This window comes from Symphalangus syndactylus, chromosome 6 (genome assembly GCF_028878055.3).
Source record: "Symphalangus syndactylus isolate Jambi chromosome 6, NHGRI_mSymSyn1-v2.1_pri, whole genome shotgun sequence".
Taxonomy (NCBI): domain Eukaryota; kingdom Metazoa; phylum Chordata; class Mammalia; order Primates; family Hylobatidae; genus Symphalangus; species Symphalangus syndactylus.
This window is the reverse complement of record NC_072428.2, coordinates 117,591,035-117,605,794: the sequence shown is the minus strand read 5'-3', so window position 1 is coordinate 117,605,794 and position 14,760 is coordinate 117,591,035. Positions and strand designations below refer to the sequence as shown.

Genomic DNA, 14,760 nt, shown 5'->3' with positions numbered 1-14,760 from the left:
GTAGCTACGAGAACGATGGGAAACAGTTACGTGGTTCATGGAACTATGAAGGGAGATCCTGTAATCTTCAGCAAAGGCTCCTTGGAGCTGGGAAGGAATGAGATTTGCACCACTGGAAACCCTACAGTATTTCCAGCCCAAGAATAAGGAGGGAGAAGCTGAGCTGAGGGTATGTGTGGGTGGGGTTGCCCTGCAGCCTTAGCTGCTTTGATCCTCTCCCACGTTGTCTCTTGGTACCCAGTAACCCAGCCTCTCCCTTGCAGGCTACAGACAACACCATGTACAAACCACAGCAAATTTATTACTCAAGATCCAGTGCCACATTATAGCACCACCCGGAGCCCTCACCTTCCCCCCCGCAACCTGGCCCCTAGAGTACACCCAAAACAGAAAAAAAAGGAAACCCAGATCCCTGCTCCTCCTCTGGAAGAGGGGGCCTTGGCCAGGAAGCCCCTTCCATAGGTCCCAGCAGGCAGGAGAGTGGACCCCTCTGTGCCCAGAGAGCAAGGCTCCAGGCTCCAACAACAGAGAGAACATGCAGGCAGGAGCAGGAGCAGAGGCCTGTGGTTGTGGGGGAGGAAGAGTGGGAGGAAAGGGCACTGCCTGAGGAGTCCGGGAGTCTGGTCATCCCGGGGATGCACGCAGGAGCTTCCGGGCATCAGGGGCCTGCCCCTGGCTGGTTAGCGCTTTGACAGCTCGTGGGACAGCCAGTCCAGACCATCGTACAGACCTGTGCCTTGGGTGGCACAGGTGGCCTGGACATACCACTGTGGGGAAAAGGAAAGAAAGAGGTCAGCAACCAGGAACAAAAGGGATGCCTTTATATCCCTGTCCCAGACCGCAGCTTCCCTCAAGAGGCACGATTCAGCACCAGGAGGGCAGGACCCCTACCGTGCGGCTGCGCAAGTGCTGTAGCCCCAGCTTGTCAGTCAACTCGCTCACGGGCATGGCGTTGGGCATGTCCTGCTTGTTGGCAAATACCAGCAGCACTGCATCCCGCAGCTCGTCCTCCTGCAGCTGAGAGAGGAGAAGAGAAGGTGGGACCCAGGCTGCGTCTCCTCTACTGTGTTGGGGAATTCCCTTTCTACCTCCTAGCATCTTGATTGGGAAAAAAAAGTATTGTGTAGTCTGCCGTTGAAGACAAGACATAGTTGTAAATGAGCTTGAGGTAACCTGAGCCGTAAGTCCAGAAAAGAAAGACCTTTTCCTAATTTGAGTACTTGCCTAGGCAAAATGACAACATTTCCAAATGGAAAAGGCAAGAATGTAAAATGTTTCTCTTTACCACATATAAGTCCCATCTCCCCCACAACTTCTCAGACTCAGATGTAAAGACATGACAATGCGGCCGGGCCCGGTGGCTCATGCCTGTAATCCCAGCACTTTGGGAGGCCGAGACGGGTGGATCACCTGAGGTCGGGGGTTCGAGACCAGCCTGGCCAACATGATGAAACCCCGTCTCTACTAAAAATACAAAAATTAACTGGGCATGGCAGCGGGCGCCTGTAATCCCAGCTACTTGGGAGGCTGAGGCAGGAGAATTGCTTGAACTCGGGGGGGGGAGGTTGCAGTGAGCCGAGATTGCACCACTGCACTCCAGCTTGGGCAATAACAGCAAAACTCCGTCTCAAAAAAAAAAAAAGACACGAGAATGCACAGAAAAAGTGAAAAAGTCACTCCCATCCAAAACAGGGTGAGATACACAATGTGTCTGTCCACAAAGAAAAACTTATATTCCTGGTCTTCAATGCCTGTGGGGGGCTCCCTGACTTCTATACCACTACAGAGATCACTCTGTCCCCAAGCTGAGGGCTCAGTTCCCAGGGCTCTGGGTACTCACCATCTTCTGGAGTTCATCAGCAGATTCTTGGACCCGCTCCCGGTCATTACTGTCCACCACAAAGATGAGGCCCTGGGCAGGAAGGAAGGAGAAGCAATCACTTCTGCCTGGGACATACCGTAGTGTGGCCCTTTCTGTTTTCTTCCCATCTGTAATTGTGTCAATCCTTCTCATCTAGTAAACTACGGAAGTTTACAGAACTCTATAGAAGCTCTACAGGAGTCATGGCACAAACTACAGACCCCACTGCAAAGAGGAAGTAGTTTATCTAAAGATGTGCAAGGAAATAAAGACATGTGATGAGGGCTACATCAGGCAGCCTGGCCCCAGAATCCTGCTTCTAAAGAGAAGTCCAAGCTGGGGAAGACTAAGGTGAGTTCTGAAGAGTGAGTAGGGGGTAGCCAAACAGAAGGGGTAGAAGGGTTTTTTCCTTGGCCTGGGGGCCCAGCCTAGGCCAACAATTCTGTTCTCCCAGCCCTAACACCTTTTCCCGTGGGGTTAGAAAGTCCCCTCCCAACACTCCACCTGAGTGTTCTGGAAGTAGTGCCGCCACAGAGGCCGAATCTTGTCCTGGCCTCCCACGTCCCAGACTGTGAAACAGATGTTCTTATATTCCACTGTTTCTACATTGAAGCCTGCAGATAATTGGAAAAAAAAATATGAGAAAACTCCTGAAAGAAAGGAACTCACTAAAACTACTTAGATCTCAGCAGGGACACAAAACCAGAAGGCAATGATCAAGGCCCAGGGGAACAGAACCCCAGAACTGGCAGTCAACAGGGCGGGGCTAGGTCACATCCACCACGCCTCCGGTATCCACGTAGAGATACCCTGACCCACTTCTCAAATAGCTGTATCTAGTGTCAGGGTCAGCTCCAGAAAAGTGGCAGAACTGGGAGCAGACCCCGCGAGGGCCCGCCGCGGCGCTCCCGCTCCCTGCTTCGTCCCCGGGCTCACCTATGGTTGGGATGGTGGTGACAATCTCCCCCAACTTCAGTTTGTACAGGATTGTGGTCTTGCCAGCCGCATCCAAGCCAACTGCAACGGAGAGGGGCACAGGGATGGAGATGGGAGCGAGGGAGCCCCCTAGAGACCAGGGAAAGGGAGAGGCCACAACAGCTGATGGTGACTGGGGCGGAGAGCGGGAGCGCCTCCAGGTGCGCGTCGTTATCTACCTTCGGGGCCTGGAGGGCAGTCGGGTGGCGTGAGCCAACTCCAAAGAGGGCGCGGAGGGGGAGAGGGCTGGGAGGCAAGGGGTACGGAAGGTGGGCCGCGCTCCTTTTAAAAGTCGTCTCCAAGGGCGGAATCCTCCCTTCTTACTAGCCGGGCTGGGGCGGAGGGAGCTTCACCCCACCCAGGCCCGCAGCTCCGGGTGTCAGGCCCCGGGGTTGGCGCTGCAGACCGGGACCCGCCAGAGACCAGAGGCCCCGAGGCGTTAGGAGGTGGGTGACTCGGGGCCAGAGACCCAGGTGAGCGGGGCTGGAGGGACGCGGGGGCGGAAGGGCTGCGCCGGGGCCGGCGCCCCGGTCCGGGCCGCGCGCTCGATCTGCCTCACCCATGAGAATCCGCATCTGCTTCTTCCCGAAGATCCGCGAAAAGAGCGCGGACACGGTGAGGCCCATGGCGGGGCCCGGGGAGGGGGCGCGGGCACCGACGCGGGGTGCGGGCTGGAACTGGCCGGCCGCGGGGGGATGGGGCGCAGCAGCAGCAGGAGGAGGCTCCGCCGCCGCCTCCGCGCGTCGCTGCCCTCCCGACGTCACCGCGGGCCGGCCCCCGCCCGGGCCCCGCCCCCGGCTCTCGGCCCCGCCCCCCCCGGCTCTGGCTCCTCGGGGAGCCGAAGCTCCGCGAGTTGCAGCTGCTGGCCTGCATCCCGCGCGGCCCTTACTGGGGAACGGGTCTGGGTCTCTAACGCGCCTGCCAGGCCTGTGGCCGCCGAACCAGCAACCCGCGCGCGGCTGAGGAAAGGATTCATCGCTCCGCCGCGGCCCCTGCCCGCATTTTCAGTGGCCGGCCGCTGGGCTTTGGTTTGTTGCGTCCAGGCCCCTAGGGGCTCCGGTTTTAGCCCTTGGGAACCAGTAGCACTGAACGTGTGCACCACTCTTCTTTGGGGAGCGGAAGCTGCGATTAGGGAGAGGTCCTGGTCCTCCCTTTACTGCCTCATCTTCCACCGAGGGACTTGCGCGTAGTAGGTGGTCGTGTGAAGAGTGCGCGGGAGGTAGGGGAAGGTGCCCGAGTGCTAGCTAGCTTCCATGGTTCCTCAAAACGCCTACTTCCTAATTCCCAATCCGCAGAACCAGTGTAAGATTCCCGGCCTTGGGCGGCGTAGTGGCAGACCCACTCCTAGGCTGTTGGAGAAGTCCACCTTCGTTTGGATCGCCCTGCGGGCCCCGCCTCTCAGTCCAGGCGCTGGCCGCTTTGCTGAAGTTCCTCACTTTGCCACAGACTTGTGGACCTGGCTTATTCTTGCACACCCATTCAGGATTTTGTGAGGATCTTGACTCCGTAGACCCAAAGAGCTTCACATGTCATTTCCCTGCCTCATTTTAACATCTGAGAGGAGAATAGCAAAATAGGAATGAAATTATTCTGCGGTGGAAACTGGCTTATTGCCAGGCATTATTAGGCCTAACAAATGCTTGTTCAGTTGAACTGGACTGATAGATTCTCAATGGAGCAAGGGCAGGTGTTATGTCTACTCTGGATTCCCAGTGGGCTTCTAGGATCAATTGTTTATGGACTCGAGGTAAACTGAGCTGGGAATAAAAAAACCTTCACTCATTCATTTGCTTTTTCAGCAGATATTTACTGAGCACCCACCACGTGCCAGCACATGATTTCAGGCTTTAGTTCAGATCTTAATTCTGCCATTTCTTGAGGATTTGGCTTCAGCACTCCTCATAACTCTTCTGTTATTTCGTCATCTATAAAAGGAGACTTGTTCTAACTTAAGGGGTTATGGTGAATATTAAAATGATTTGATAATGTGACTGAATGGTATGTATAATACAGCTTGATGTTATTTGGGCCACTGAGAAACGGGGTCTGAACAGACCTCCAGGGCCTGCCCCATCCTGATCTGCAAAGTCTGTAACAAGGACAGACTTTGGGAAACAGGTGTGAGTGAGTGCATGACTTTCCTTTTCTCTTCAGTCATAGACTTGCATCCTTAAGAAGGCTTTTACGAGGCTGAAGAGTACATTTTAGAGAGTTCCAATGTAATAACAGAACTAGTGTTCACCAAGTTAGGTCAATTCTACATTTAGCTCTTTTATCAGCCTCTTTGCTTCCATCTCTGTTGTCACTACCTTCTGTTCCCCATGACTGAAAGAGACTCCTCACAGGTTTCCTGCCCCTTGTTCCCTCCAACATGTCATAGAAGTCTTGATGACATCCCACTTTTCAGATTAAAATCCATTAGGGCCTTACTATAACCCAAGATAAAATTTAAATGCCATAAGTTGGGTCCCTACCTATTGTGCCAGCCCCTCTGTTGTCACCTCCTTCACATACCCTAAGCTACTGAATGCTTTCTGGGTGAGTCAAACTCTGATACCCTACAGGTCTTTGCATTTTTTTCCACCTGCCTGGAATGCTAGTTTCCCTGATCTCTGGTTAGGTGGACAATCACGACTCATCCTTCAAATCCCAAAGTATTATTCCCAAGAGCCTTCCATGCCTCACCTAGACAGGCCTCTTTCCTCTTAACTTTCATACCACTTTGTATATACCCAGACATACTGGTGTGATTGCAGGACATATTTGTATGTCTGGTTCCTCACTAGATTGTGAGTTCCCTGAGGGCAAGGTCGTGTCTCTTAATGGTGTTACCATCTGGCACAGCACGTGATACGTTGAGAATCAGACTGATTAGAACTCCTAAACTTACTAGCTGTGTGACCTTGGGCATTTTACGTATAACCTTTCTGCGTCATGTTTTCATATCTGTAAAATAGTGCTAATGAGTACAGTGCTTACAAGAATTATTGTAAAGACTAAATAGCAAAACTCTTGTGAGCTCCTGGTATATAGCTGGCATTCAGGATAGACATGGCTATACAGTGCCCTCCGTAAATATTTGTGGAATCAACTCAGCAGAACTAGGGAAGGGTACTATTACGCTGTATGCCCACTAGGTACCAAGCACTGTGCTATAGAGGACTGCAGTTTTCGTGGTCTAAATGGGAGTCTTAATTGTTGCCTTTTAGGGACATGGGTCCTGAGCTCCCAAATCGTTGGATGCGTCGTTCACCTGGGTGTTTGGTAAGAATGCAGTGCGACGTTGCTCTCTGTCGCTCGCTGATCGTAGCCTGAGGTCAAGCGTGGGTGCCCTCACAAAACCAGTACCACTCTGGTGTCTTCGACTTTGCTGGCTTCGCCTTTCCCAAGCCTGTTTTTGCCGCTCGCGGCCCCACTGCGTTCTCAACAGGCCGCGCCCACCCGCCGGCCGACGTGGCCCCGCCTACCTTGCGCCTACTCGGGGCGGAGCCTGCGGCGCCTCGCTGACGTCACTTCCAGCGGACACGGAAGCGCCGTTGTCGGCAGGCAGCTTTAGTTAGGAAGTCGTTATGGGGCCGCGCTCAGCATAACCCTTTGGCCGACGTGGGCCGAAGGGGCCGGCCCGGGCTGCTGTGGCCCAGACGAGCGGAGAGTGCGGAACGGCTTCTGGGCCAGCGCTAACGAGCCCTGGCAGTGTGCCCCTCTGGTGCCAGTGTCGCCCCGCCTCCGGGGTAGAATCAGCCCCAGCCCTCCGGGCCTGGGACCTGGCCACCGCTTTCGCCGGTCCGTCCGGCCGATCCGCGTTAGATCCGGGATAACTAGGTGGGGTAGGTGTGCGGCCCGCCGCCGGACAGCCCGCTCGCTGTTTCTTTAAGCCCCCGCCTGCGTCTTCGCGGCCCTCTCCCGTTCTGCTGGAAAGCTGACGTGGGGCAATCCGTTCAGACCCTCCATGGAGAAGTTTGGGATGAATTTCGGGGGCGGCCCGAGCAAGAAAAACTTGCTGGAGACTATAGAGACGCAGAAGAAACAGCTTCTCCAGTACCAGGCACGGCTCAAAGATGTGGTCCGTGCCTATAAAAGCCTGCTGAAGGAGAAAGAGGCATTAGAGGCCAGCATCAAGGTGCTGTCGGTATCCCACGAGGCAGATGTGGGCCTCGCAGGTGTCCAGCTTCCAGGCCTCACCTTTCCTGACTCTGTGGATGACCGGTGCTCCACTCACAGCGAGGATAGCACTGGGACCGCCACTAGCTTGGATACTGCGGCCAGTCTCACCAGCACCAAGGGTGAGTTTGGGGTAGAAGATGACATACCGGCCCGTGGACCACCACCTCCAAAGTCCGAAGAGGCCAGTGGGTCCGAGAGTGGCGTTAGCAGTAGCAGTGGGGATGGGCCATTTGCAGGTGGGGAGGTGGACAAAAGACTGCACCAGATGAAGACTCAGTTGGCTACTTTGACCAGTTCTTTGGCCACAGTCACTCAGGAGAAGTCCCGCATGGAGGCTTCTTACGTGGCTGACAAGAAGAAGATGAAGCAGGACTTAGAGGATGCTAGTAACAAGGCAGAGGAGGAGAGGGCCCGCCTGGAGGGAGAATTGAAGGGGCTGCAGGAGCAAATAGCAGAAACCAAAGCCCGGCTTATCACGCAGCAGCATGATCGGGCCCAAGAACAGAGTGACCATGCCTTGATGCTGCGTGAGCTCCAGAAGCTGCTGCAGGAGGAGAGGACCCAGCGCCAGGACTTGGAGCTTAGGTTAGAAGAGACCAGAGAAGCCCTGGCAGGACGAGCATATGCAGCTGAACAGATGGAAGGATTTGAACTGCAGACCAAGCAGCTGACCCGTGAGGTGGAGGAGCTGAAAAGTGAACTGCAGGCCATTCGAGATGAGAAGAATCAGCCAGACCCCCGGCTGCAAGAACTTCAGGAAGAGGCTGCCCGCCTTAAGAGCCATTTCCAGGCTCAGTTACAGCAGGAAATGAGAAAGGTAATTATCCACATCTCTTTCAAACATCAGTCATTGACCTGAAGTGAGAAATATTAGGCTTTTTTTTTCCTCCTTTGCTAGTTAGAGCTAAGCATCTACACTGTCATTTTTGATGCTACCTGAGAAGTTCCACTAGTGAACCTGGGAAGTCCTGTTCTATGTGGTGTTGACATGTGTGCTTCCAGGAGGATGTGGAGCTTCTCAGTGTAGGCTGGGTTGAAGCCAGACAGCTCTGCACTTCTGGGCATTGGCATCTTACCAGCTGTGCTCTATGAAGCAGTATAGTGGCAGCTGTACAGTAAAAGGCAGCGTGTCTTCTGTTGGTATGTGCCTCTAGGGAGGGTGGCTGAAGGCAAAGGGGATTTTCTCAGAAGTAACCTCTTGTCATTGCCTTTACTCAAGATTTGCCTGTTCTGGAGAAGTGCTATTTTCCAGAACAGGTATTGAAAGGGTGCCTCCTTTCAATGTGGAGAGGGAGATCCAGCACAGTTTTGAACTTCCAGGAATATTGGATAAGGAAAAGAATGCTGTATGATTTCTTAATAGGATTTGAGGAAGCACTTGAGAAACAACAGTAACACACATTATATGTGGTTAGGTGGAAAGCAGAACAATAGCAGATGTACCAAGGTGCTTAATATTGTTCGGTATAATATGTGTCTTGCAGAACCCAAGCAGGTAATAGGAACTTTTGTTAGCTCCTGAATCAACCGAAAAATCCCTAGTTAGCATTCTTGCCAGGCCATCCCAAACCTGTGACCCTTTTGCTCCCCTCTCCTGCTTTCTCAGAGTTTGCTGTGGGGCTTTTGTGGATGCATTTTTGTCTGTTCCCTTGTTTTGCAGACAGCTCTTGCAGAGGATCAACTCCGTCAGCAATCTCAGGTGGAAGAACAGAGGGTGGCAGCCCTGGAGAATCAAATATCTGAGGTGTCTGAGCTGCTAGGCACTTATGAGAAAGCCAAGCAGAAGGACCAGCTGGCCATTCAGAAGCTGAAGGAGCGCATTCTGCAGCTGGACCTGGAGAACAAGACACTGGCTCTAGCAGCCTCCAGCAGGTCTCCTTTAGACAGCCATGGAGAGGAGTCCAGTCTGGATGTCAGTGTCCTGAAAGATAAGATGGAGAAGCTGAAGAGGCTGCTGCAGGTTGCGGCCAGGAAAAGCCAGGTGACCCTGGATATGGAGAAGCTCTGTGACCTGGAGATAATGCCCAGCTCGGAGGCTGCTGATGGGGAGAAGGCTACTGCACTCTATTACCAACAGGAGCTGAAACAGCTGAAGGAAGAGTTTGAGAGGTACAAGATGAGAGCCCAGGTCGTCCTCAAAAGCAAGAATACCAAAGATGGTAACCTGGGAAAGGAGCTGGAGGCAGCCCAGGAACAGCTTGCAGAGCTGAAGGAGAAGTATATCTCCCTGCGGCTCTCCTGCGAGGAGCTGGAGCACCAACACCAGCAGGAGGCTGATGACTGGAAACAGGAGCTGGTCCGGCTGCAGCAGCTCCACCGGCAGGAGCTGGAGCGGTGCCAGCTGGACTTCAGGGACCGCACACTGAAACTGGAGGAGGAGCTGCACAAGCAGCGGGATCGTGCCCTGGCTGTGCTCACCGAGAAGGACTTGGAACTGGAGCAACTGCGGTCTGTGGCCTTGGCCTCTGGGCTGCCAGGACGCAGAAGTCCTGTGGGTGGTGGCGGTCCTGGGGACCCGGCTGACACATCATCCTCTGATAGTCTGACCCAAGCATTACAACTTGCAGCGGCCAATGAGCCCACTTTCTTTCTGTACGCTGAACAACTGGCCCGCAAGGAGGTGGAGATCACATCACTGAGGAAGCAGAAGCACAGGCTGGAGGTCGAGGTGCATCAGCTGCAGGATCGGCTGCTGGAGGAGGGCGAACGGCATAGTGAGGAGGTTGCAGCCCTGCAGAGCCACATTGAAAAGAACATCAGGGACCAGAGCAGGGAGGGAGCCAATCTGGAGTACCTCAAAAACATCATCTACCGCTTCCTGACCTTACCTGACTCCCTGGGCCGCCAGCAGACTCTCACAGCCATACTGACTATCTTGCACTTCAGTCCAGAGGAGAAACAAGTGATAATGCGACTCCCAACTAGTGCCAGCTGGTGGCCTTCTGGCAAGAGATGATGCCATTTTCACGAATTCGTGGAATTTCTGTGCCTCTTTTATGTGGGAAGGGGCAGGCTCTGGTTTCTGCTGCCTCTTCTCTTACATTGTCATTTATTTCTTCACTGTGTTGAGCTGGGAGGAGTCTTAAATGTGGGATGGGATTTTCTGCCAGATGCCATTAATGCTGCTTTATCCTTAGGCCCTAGAGATACTGAAAGTCCTGGGGCAGTATCTTCTGATGGTGTGCATGTGAGGAGAAGATGAGGTTAGGACTGAGAAGTGCAAAAGTTGGAACAGTGATAGGGCTGTTTTAAAATAAGATGTTTTGTTTTAATAATATGCTCCTGGCACAAAGCTAGGAGTAAATGTGACTCCAAAGGGAGTTCAGTTAATCTCTGAAATGCACAAAAACCAGCTATTTTCTCCCTCTCATCACAGTCTGAGTCTGGTCCATTGCTGCCCCAATTCTCTGGGGACATAAAGCCAGGCTGGAAAGGGACCAGGAAGTTTGAAATAGTGACAGATCATCCACTAGTCCCAAGGGCTAAGGAATAGTGAGTTTATTCTGGAAGGAACTGGGAAGCTTAGTCTAGTTAGTGCCTGGGGATGACCTATGCAATCACACTGCTTATGACCATCCTAGAGAGGGCCCTGAGCACCAGCTTGATCTTAGGGATTTCCTAAGTAACCTGCTTTTTGCCTGGATAGGGTTAAAATAGACCTCTCTTGCCTATCCCTGCCTTAACCTATCTGCCTGAGGTTGGCCTGAGATTGTGAGTCAACGATTTTGCTATCTTTTCCTCAGTGTTGAACTTTCATTAAGAAATAAAGTCCTAGCTTCTTACAGAGAGGGGTCCAAATGGTGAATGCTCATCCTGCCTGGATTCAAGGAATTAGCTCAGAGATTGGCCCCTAGCTTTTCTGCCTTTGTAGGGGCAGCAAAAGGGGAAAATTTGCTGCAGAAAATTCCAAAAGATTGCTGCAGCTCTCACAGGGCAGTGGTAAAGATCAGCTAAACCTGGGTTGGGGTGCTTTCTGCCCAGTGGGTCTTGGCATAAGTAGATTAATCCTGCTCTTTTAAGGAAAGGCAACTTATTCAGGCAGTCTGGAAAGGGGGTTCTCAGAAAACTCAGTTTCTTTGTTCCTTCTTTTCTCCCAACAACTCTTACTGGTTATAGAGGTCTTTGGACTCTAAAGACCAATGTTTGGCCACTAACTGGACTAATATATATCTTTCTGTGATTTCATCATAGAGGTCTGTTTTGTGAAGGTTTGGGGTGCAGAAAACTGATTAAATCTTACTGGGAGGCTGGGTGACCTGGATTATATACAGTGAACAGACTTAAATGGAACAGAAGTTTATGTGTTCAAATGATGGAATCATTAAACCTGAGTGACTTGACCTGTGTGGCACCTTAATGGTATCTATATATCTAGACAAAAATAGATTGTGAATGTAAATGGTGAATGAAAAGGATGGAAATAATGTTTTCATATGTTAATCCATGAGCTTGAATCCAGGGAAGAATACCTCGGTGCTTTAACCACCTTGGTTATAACACATTTCTTATCCTGGAATTGTGTGTGTATATGTTTGTGTGTGGCCACCTATGCTGGAAAATGCTTTCTTATGGGTTTAGTAGGCAGGCTTAAAACTTCCATAATTACACTTCAACCTCTATAAGTAATCTGTTTATGAATACTTTATTATTCTTAAAATCAGGATTCATAGTATCCCGAAAAAGTGTCTCAGGACATCAAGCTAAACTAAAAAATAGTAATAAACTTGCTTAATTTTCTTACCTTGTTCTCTCTAAATGTAGGATGTCTTGTAACTGTTATTTCTAGGTAGCTGTGGACAGAGTAGAAAGATCCATAGTCACAGTTGCTTTCCTAGGACTAATAATCCCTGTGCTTTTGACTTTTGAGAAGATACCAAACAGGAAAAGAAGCAAGTCAATTTCTGATTAATAGTTTTAAAAATCGGGAGATACATAAAGCTGTGAAGACTCCCAACTGAAACTAAAAGACTTACTCCCTTCCTACCCTTGACACAGTCTAGAAACAGACAAAATCAATGCAGACATGCTAAATTCAAAATTCCTTATCTCCCACACCCTTCCCTGAAACAAGTTTTCCAGTTATTTGGCTGGTTTGCCTGTGACAGATACTGAAGGAAGGAAAGGGAGAGCGAGGGTGAAAGAATTGAGATCAGAATTAGAGAAAAACACATTTTCCTTGGGCCCTGGTCCCAGAATATCAGACAGTATAGGAGATGTGTCAGTAAGGTAATGAGGCTGAGCCTTATGTGATTAACCATTACCACGCAAGTCAGAGGAGGATTGCTATGAAGAAGAGATGGATGGAGAATGTGGAGGGAAGGCAGTCTGACCCCTTCTTGGGCACCTCCCATCTGGGGAATAAACCTGTCCCTGTATCATGCCCTGGCTGTTGCTAAATCCCTGTCTGTTACCTAGGACTTGAGCTCTCAACCTTGTTTTGTGAAGCTACTGCTACTAAGGATCATTTTTGCTCATTCTTGTAGAGTGTCCTGGTGTCATGTTGAGCCATTTACACCCATTTTTATCATTTACTCCTCCCAGGGGCTATTATCCCCCCATCTTACAGATGTTAAATTTGTGGAAGATCATATAACTAGTAAATGTCTGTGTCAGGTCTGATTAGCCACAAAGCCTACTTAATCTGGGTATGCTCCTGCCTCCTCAGCCCTTGGGAGGGTCAGAGCCTCTCCCTAGATTTCTAGGGATGGGGAGACTGCTCTCTAGGCTGGACTGGACTGGCTCAAATGGAGAGAACATCTCCAGCTATAAATTGCAGCCAAGCAAAGTTGCTATGCTATAGGGTTGAACAGGCAACAGTGGTTCTTCATAAGAGCCCTAAAGCTGCTCTGTCCCCAGTTTCCAGATCATTGCTAACTTTAGAACTTGGGTAATTCTAACACAATAAAAGAGGACTGGGTACTAGCTGGTGTTACAGTATGTTCCAACTATCAGCTCTGGAAAAACCGGGGAAACAGTTTTGGGAATTGGAAATAGAATCCTAATGAATAAGTCACTTTACTCTCTTCTCCCCCCTCATCCCCCTTTTCCCCCAGGCAGTCTGGTGACCTCAGATGGATGGGTTTTGGAGCAAAAAAACCCCTAATTACATAAATAGCCAGCGTAGTATCTGAAACAAGGTAAGTGCTGAAACACTCTTTTTACCTCCACCAGGAATGTTAAGTAGCAGAATTAGAAATCAGACTGAGGCCTTCTGGATTTAAATCCAGTGTTTCTTAGTCACAAGTGTGGCTGTAAACAAAAGGAAAAATGACGACTGTCTTTTATCCAAGTTGTGCTTTGAGGGAGACTACTAACATTTCCCCTACCTTATTTAAATCACACAACAATCAGAAGCATATCTGTTTTGCAGATGAGTGAGTGGAGACTTGGCAAGATGGGATGAATTGGCCAAGGGCCGGAGCCAGTCATGGCAGAATCAGGAATCAGACATGTTTACATGGACCAAAAGGCTCAGGCCCTTTCTGATGTCTGTGGTGTCTCCCAGCAGAGGGCAACGTGGAACACTGAAGAAGTGTTGCTCACTAAGAAATTTAGGGGGCTGAGCTGCTGGCACGGGCTAGGGAAGAAGGGGTCCTTGTTCAGGTGGTCCTCTCTTCAGTGCCAAATGACTGCCTCCTAATTTCTGGGAAACCTACTTTCCTAGCAGCAGAGCTGTTACACACTGAAATTTATGAAATGGACTCTTGTTACAAGTCAGTTTTATGAGAGTTTGAATAGTGACAGACTGTTTTTCCTGGGACCCAGATCTCCTGGATAACCTAAATATTGAAGGTGCTGACAGACTCACACTGCAGGGAGCCCATAAAAGCAAAGGATGCCTGGAGAAAATGACCCTCCTAAGAAGAAATGCCCCATCCCTTGACTTTAGCAAGGAAAGCATCTCTGGTTCAGTATAAATTCATCTATTGCCATGATCTCCTTCCATATCTCACAGAAGGAATCTGAATCCTGATACCACTTTACATGAATGAGTTTTTAAATGTAGGTTTACACATACATTTCATACTTTTTTTTTTTGAGTCTCCCTCTGTTGCCCACGCAATCTCAGCTCTTAGCTCACTGCAACCTCCGCCTCCCATGTTCAAATGATTCTCCTGCCTCAGCCTCCCAAGTAGCTGGGTTTACAGGCATGCACCACCACGCTTGGCTAATTTTTGTATTTTTAGTGGAGATGGGGTTTCACCATGTTGGCCAGGCTGTTCTTGAACTGACCCCAAATGATCTGCCTGCCTCGGCCTCCCAAAATGCAGGGATTACAGGCGTGAACCACCACACCTGGCCCATACATTTTATATTAACTGAGGCTGTGCTGTCCGCAGTCAAAATGTATGAAGGGGTAGTATTTAGAGTAGAGTCCATTGTCTTTCCCTTAGTTCAACAGCTACCAGGCTTTTGAGCATGAGGGAAGCCTCAGTCTAGGCAATTTCACAGGCCCCTTGGGGGCATTCTGCCCTGGTATCCCGTTTACTCCACTCCACTGGAATAGCTGTCCAAAATGGAGCCCGAGCCAGCCGAGATGAGATTTGAGGTAAGTCTGGAGGCCAAGCTTCTTTGGTTTGGTGTTTTTGAGTGCCTGCACTGTATTACTCAGCAAGTTTACATTTTTCACATCTAGAATCCTCAGGCACACTGTTCCCTCTGCCTTCAAAGTCCTTCCCCGCCCCTATCCCAAACCTTTGTAGTATGATCTTATCCTTTAAGACTCACCTGAAATGTCACTTCCTCCATCCTGACTTTTC

The 14,760-nt window shown here is 50.6% G+C and overlaps 2 protein-coding genes and 1 long non-coding RNA gene across 4 annotated transcripts; 1 reads left to right on the top strand and 2 right to left on the bottom strand.

Moving 5' to 3' along the window:
* Window positions 1–281: 281 nt before the first annotated feature.
* Window positions 282–3,603, bottom strand: ARF5 (ADP ribosylation factor 5). Of its 2 annotated transcripts, XM_055283889.2 has the most exons (6): window positions 3,396–3,603; window positions 2,798–2,878; window positions 2,366–2,475; window positions 1,841–1,912; window positions 892–1,017; window positions 282–767 (listed from the first exon to the last, which is right to left on the bottom strand). In XM_055283889.2, exons 1-6 carry the CDS (start codon window positions 3,460–3,462, stop codon window positions 681–683), a joined length of 543 nt encoding a protein of 180 aa, XP_055139864.1. In that variant the 5' UTR covers window positions 3,463–3,603; the 3' UTR covers window positions 282–680. The 2 variants fall into 2 exon arrangements, with proteins under 2 accessions (XP_055139864.1, XP_055139865.1); XM_055283890.2 differs by lacking the exon at window positions 2,366–2,475 and having other exon boundaries at window positions 2,799–2,878; window positions 3,396–3,588.
* Window positions 3,604–4,622: 1,019 nt separating this feature from the next.
* Window positions 4,623–6,234, bottom strand: LOC134737044 (uncharacterized). Its single transcript, XR_010121597.1, has 2 exons — window positions 6,090–6,234; window positions 4,623–4,761 (listed from the first exon to the last, which is right to left on the bottom strand). It is a non-coding gene; the product is annotated as an uncharacterized lncRNA (long non-coding RNA).
* A 113-nt stretch (window positions 6,235–6,347) lies between these two features.
* On the top strand, window positions 6,348–11,340 carry GCC1 (GRIP and coiled-coil domain containing 1). Its single transcript, XM_055283886.2, has 2 exons — window positions 6,348–7,817; window positions 8,661–11,340. Exons 1-2 carry the CDS (start codon window positions 6,786–6,788, stop codon window positions 9,954–9,956), a joined length of 2,328 nt encoding a protein of 775 aa, XP_055139861.1. The 5' UTR covers window positions 6,348–6,785; the 3' UTR covers window positions 9,957–11,340.
* Window positions 11,341–14,760: the final 3,420 nt, after the last annotated feature.